General features: G+C 34.9%; 1 protein-coding gene across 2 annotated transcripts in view; it reads right to left on the reverse strand.

The window, feature by feature from the left end:
• Positions 1 to 3,944, reverse strand: part of LOC110019125 (metal tolerance protein C4) — a 36,091-nt gene extending 32,147 nt beyond the window's left edge. Inside the window, exons 1-8 of one of the 2 annotated variants that reach the window (XM_020716701.1) lie at positions 3,494 to 3,944; positions 3,331 to 3,385; positions 2,588 to 2,720; positions 2,391 to 2,446; positions 2,061 to 2,175; positions 1,869 to 1,926; positions 1,681 to 1,769; positions 787 to 906 (exon numbers count right to left, since the gene is read on the reverse strand). In XM_020716701.1, coding sequence (XP_020572360.1) covers positions 787 to 906; positions 1,681 to 1,769; positions 1,869 to 1,926; positions 2,061 to 2,175; positions 2,391 to 2,446; positions 2,588 to 2,720; positions 3,331 to 3,385; positions 3,494 to 3,806 — 939 coding nt within the window. In that variant the 5' untranslated portion in view covers positions 3,807 to 3,944. Of the gene's footprint in view, positions 1 to 786; positions 907 to 1,680; positions 1,800 to 1,868; positions 1,927 to 2,060; positions 2,176 to 2,390; positions 2,447 to 2,587; positions 2,721 to 3,330; positions 3,386 to 3,493 lie in introns of both variants that reach the window. The other variant, XM_020716699.1, reaches the window with a different exon arrangement.
• Between the last annotated feature and the right edge of the window lie 907 nt (positions 3,945 to 4,851).

Here is a 4,851-nt window from a genome sequence, read left to right on the forward strand (position 1 = left end):
CTCTTGTTTTATCCACGAGAAGAATATCATCAGCAAAAAGCATACACCAAGGTACATCCTCCTGTCACAGTAAGACCATCCATAACTAAAGCAAAAAGATATGGGCTTAAAGTCGATCCCTGATGTAAACCAACAGAAATAGGAAAATATTTTGTCAATCCTCCTTCAATTTGAACACAAGTAACAGCTCTAGTATACATATCTTTAATGACTTGAATATAAGTCATATCAACACATTTCTTCTCGAGAACTCTCCAAAGGATATCTCTTGGAACCTTATCGAAAGCTTTTTCTAAATCAATAAAAATCAAATGTAGATTCTCCTTATTATCTCTGAACTTCTCCATCAAACCTCTCAATAAATGTATAGCTTCCATAGTAGACCTGCCCAGCATAAATCCAAATTGATAATGATCCAAAAATGATTAATAAAAATTTTGGTTGCAATTAAATGTTACAAATTACAACTAATAATAGAATTATGTGACTAAATAATTCCAAATCACAAAAAGTCAGAAAAATAGAATTTAATTCAAATTACAAATAGCCAAGGTTAATTTCAATTAAAAGTTCAACAATGCTTAGCTAGTTATAATTCAATTTAATTAGTCACTAGATATAGCTCAGCGATGATCACGCATTGCTATGACACTCTTCTGCCATATATATGTATAGAAATTGTTCAATTTTTTTTAACCAATGGGAACAAAAGAGTACTGAGATTAATGCAGTAACAGTGAATGAATAATACTATTCAGAACTGTACAAGTATGAAATATTCCATACCAAGCCAAGCAAATGACCAACTATGATAGAGCCAATTGGATCATAAATTGGATTTCCAGTAGCATGGACAGCCACCAATGATGCTCCAGCAATAACAAGACCAGTGACTGCAGCACCATCCTGTAAAATTGTAAAAACTTTGACAATGTGAAACAATATTAAATATTAATCTACCATGGAAGGCAAAAATACTTAATAAAATAGATCATCATCATTATCATTCATTCATTGCCCGAAGCATTTAATATTACATATAAACGCTTCTCGCAAAGCAACCATTTTTCTCGACCCATCTCCCAAAAAGATCTACAATAATTCCATATACTATTTTTATTGATTCATATTTTGCTCAAATCACCTACATCTTTTTTCAATAGTTATCCACAATAAGTGCAACTCTCGTAATCTCTCTAATTTAATAATTTCTTATTACATTTCTATAGTATACCGGACATCTGCGCAATAACATCTCCACTCTTATTTTAGCTATCAATGAATTCCTCATTCCCCAACACTTGATCCTATTAACCTGGTCATTCAAGTTAAAGTTCAACTAAAAGCAATCTTTAAGGGACCCTTTGGGATCACTTTATTTTTTATTTTCTATTTTTGTTTTTATTTTGTTTTTTTATGTTTTAGTTTGAAACAAAATATGCTTGGCTATTTGATTAAAGTATGATTATTTTTAAAAATACTCAAAACATCTAAAAATTATTTCGAATATTTTCAAAAAAAAATAATAATAATAAAAAACAAAATTGAGCCCAAAAAAACCCAAGTGTCCATGAAATGAGAAAGAAAAAAAATAGAACAAGTTGCTGACTAAGCCTGTAATGGCATGTGTTCATTTCGAAAAAATTCTATTCATAGATTTTAATTAGAATGCATTATCACCTCTGTCATGACAGCAACAGATGTAGGATCATGACCACGCCATACGTAATCCCGTATTGTCATTCCCTCTGCAGCAGCCCCTTTCTTGACTGCTTTTACAGCAACAAGCAGTGAAGCCCCTAAAAATAATGAAATAGAAGATATTGCACTTCAAAAAACTTAAAGAATTAAGCTGCGCTCTAATTTACCTTCCAGAATGAATGATCCTCCAAGTACTATGGCTGCATACTTAATGTTGTCTGGGGGCTGTTCAAAGATTTTTTACCCTTTTAAGAATTAGTCAAGTATAATGGAGGCCGAATACAGTTTAAAAAAAAAAATGACAAATTAGCACCTTTACTAATTAGAAATAAGAAAAACAATTCATGTACGAGACATACATGTGCAAGCCACAAGTTTTGAACTCCATGCACAATCGTAGCACCTGATCCCAAACAAAAAATACCAACAGCAGATATCAATGACCAGACAAATCTTTCCTTTGAATAACCATACCTGCAAGAATTGTTTAAAAAAATGCAAATCAGGAAAATAGCATAAGGAATATTTGAAAATCCAAGAACTCAACTTCAACGGTTTTGCAAATCTAAGAAGTTTACATGTTTTTGCACCTTTTATCAAGGAAATGCCCTTCAACAAGTTATGCTAACAATTTCATAAATAGTTCAATGGTATAAGCTTCAAATGTAAACCTTAAAACAATAACTTACGGATGCAAGGCATCTGGACCACGCTTAGAGCTATTCAAGCCATATGCAAGAAGTATCTACAATACAAGATATTAAACTTTAACATAGATAAAAAATGATTAAGAAAATAAAGGGAAATAGAAATTTGAACAAATATTATATATTATGCTTGTAATTACACCTCAAAAATATTAAACAAAGTCAAATTTGTCAAATACCTGATTTGCTATGTCCGCAACTGAGTGCACTACTTCAGCCAGCATAACATGGCTAGAAGTTGCCAACCAAACCCCAAATTTTAGCGAGAAGACAAGGAAATTGCACCACAAAGCTGTGGTAACTGCTTGTTGGCTGAGACAAGCAGAAATCAAAAAGAGAAAAAAAAAAAACCATTAGCCAGGGAGAAGATTGGGGTAAATGGCTTAGCCAACCCAACTTATGCCCATTTGATTAGGCCTTCAAAATCCATTTATGGATTTGGATTAGACCTGATTTATAATGAGCTTTGATTGGCGATTAAGTAAAGTTTGTTTAGGTTCATTTAATTTGCTTGTGCAGTCAATGATCCTGAATAGATTCCAACCCCAAGATGCATAGAAACAAAATTGATTGTTATAGTTTATGTATTTTATTATTGGCTTCCATGCACAAAGGGAGACATATAGGGGAATAAAAGGATTGAAGGGTCTACAATTCCTTAGGAAAACCAGGAATCTCTCTCTCTCTCTCTCTCTCTCCAAAAAAAAAAAGGAACTTTATTAGCCAAGTGAAGACCCCTTGAAAAACTTTCTTAAAGATCCATGAAACTGATTGCAGTGCTAATAAGCCTTGGACCACTTCCAACTGATAAATTACTGATATTTGTGCTCGTACAAAGTTCTACTATAGAACAAACTAATCCCATATTTATTATTAAAAGTTAAGAGAAAATAAGCAAATAAAAATAGATCAAGACAATCACCTGGCGTCTTCAAACTTGGCTGCTTGCTTTATCTTTCCAAGTCGAAGAGAATAATCTGCACGACAAGAGACCAAAAAAAAAAGGAGTCATGAAAACCAACCCAGAGGCAGATAACTTCGCAAAGGCGATCAATGAGGTAAGAAAAGGAAACAGATGAACCAACAGCGGACAGAGGAGGTGGAAAAGGGTGATTGGTGACCGCCACCACAGACAGACGGAGTCGAGGACGATAGCTCACGGAGCGAAGCTCTCAAGAAAACCGACGCCGGCCACGGCGCCCTAGAAGAGCAGTGGCGGAAGAATAACGGTGGCGAGTCTTTCTTTGGTTCTGAGTAGGACGAGGATAAAAGTATATGAGATGGAGGGTTGTCGAGAAAGAAGAAAGGCGAAAGCGATTCTCTGATGCCAATGGTGGAGCGGGATTTTAGCATGCAACAGGAGGCGCGGAGGAGCTTTCTGCCGCTGTCGCTCTGCATAATCTCACTCTTGTCTTCCCGAGTTCGCTGTCTCGCTCCAGGGCGATCGTCACAGCGGGCTCGCTCTCTGCAATTTTTTACGATAGGGTAGAAATTCTGAGTCGAAAATCACAGAGATGATTTGCTCTTTTTTTCGAAAATGTTATCCCTCTTATTTTAGAGAAATTTTTGTGTACGGTCACCGCATGTATTTCTGTATGCGGTATCCGATCGATCATGATCGTAGCGGTCAGGATTATTTTCATTTTTTAAAAAAAATAAAAAAAATTTAGGTGGGGCCCACCGAAATGCATCTGGACCGTAGATCAGGTAATGTACGGTCTGGATCGGACACCGCATGGAATAATTTTGGGCCCACCGAAATGCATCTGGACCGTAGATCAGGTGATGTACGGTCCGGATCGGACACCGCATGGAATAATTTTTCCCATTTTGAATGACCAAAATTGAAATCTAAAGCTTTTAAAATGTTCCAATTTAATTCCTGATTTATTAAAAATTATTTTCATTTTTCCTAAATTAATTTTAACCTTTAATTTAAAGGTGGGCTACAAAATTTAAAGGATAAAAGGGTCTTATTTATATTTTATTCTTGAATAAAAGACCCTGATAGTCCATGGCTTGGCATTGGGCGGGCGGCCTAAGCCTGTTTAGAATAGGCGGGCTTGGTTATCAAAATTATAAAATTTTGTGGGCTCGACCTGTCTTAAGCTCACTTTGACTTAGTCAAAGCCCGAATGAATCTGTCCCGTGCCAAGTCTGGCCAGCCCATTGGCCCAATCTCATTCGCAATTGCAAGTTTTTTAGGAGATTAATTGTCTCATCTTTTATCTTCTTCATGACTTCATCTAGTCATAAATTTTGATTTTTATATTTAAAAGTTGAAGTTCAGGAGTTATAGATATAAATTAATAGAAATTGATGAGTAGTATATATGTAAATCTTTTTTCTTTATTTTTTTTGCAGTATTTACTCAGCTCATTTGTATTTATATATTGGGATGTTCTCAGTTCAAAATCTTATATGATTCATGTATATACATTTG

Source organism: Phalaenopsis equestris, unplaced genomic scaffold (genome assembly GCF_001263595.1).
Source record: "Phalaenopsis equestris unplaced genomic scaffold, ASM126359v1 Scaffold000050, whole genome shotgun sequence".
NCBI lineage: Eukaryota > Viridiplantae > Streptophyta > Magnoliopsida > Asparagales > Orchidaceae > Phalaenopsis > Phalaenopsis equestris.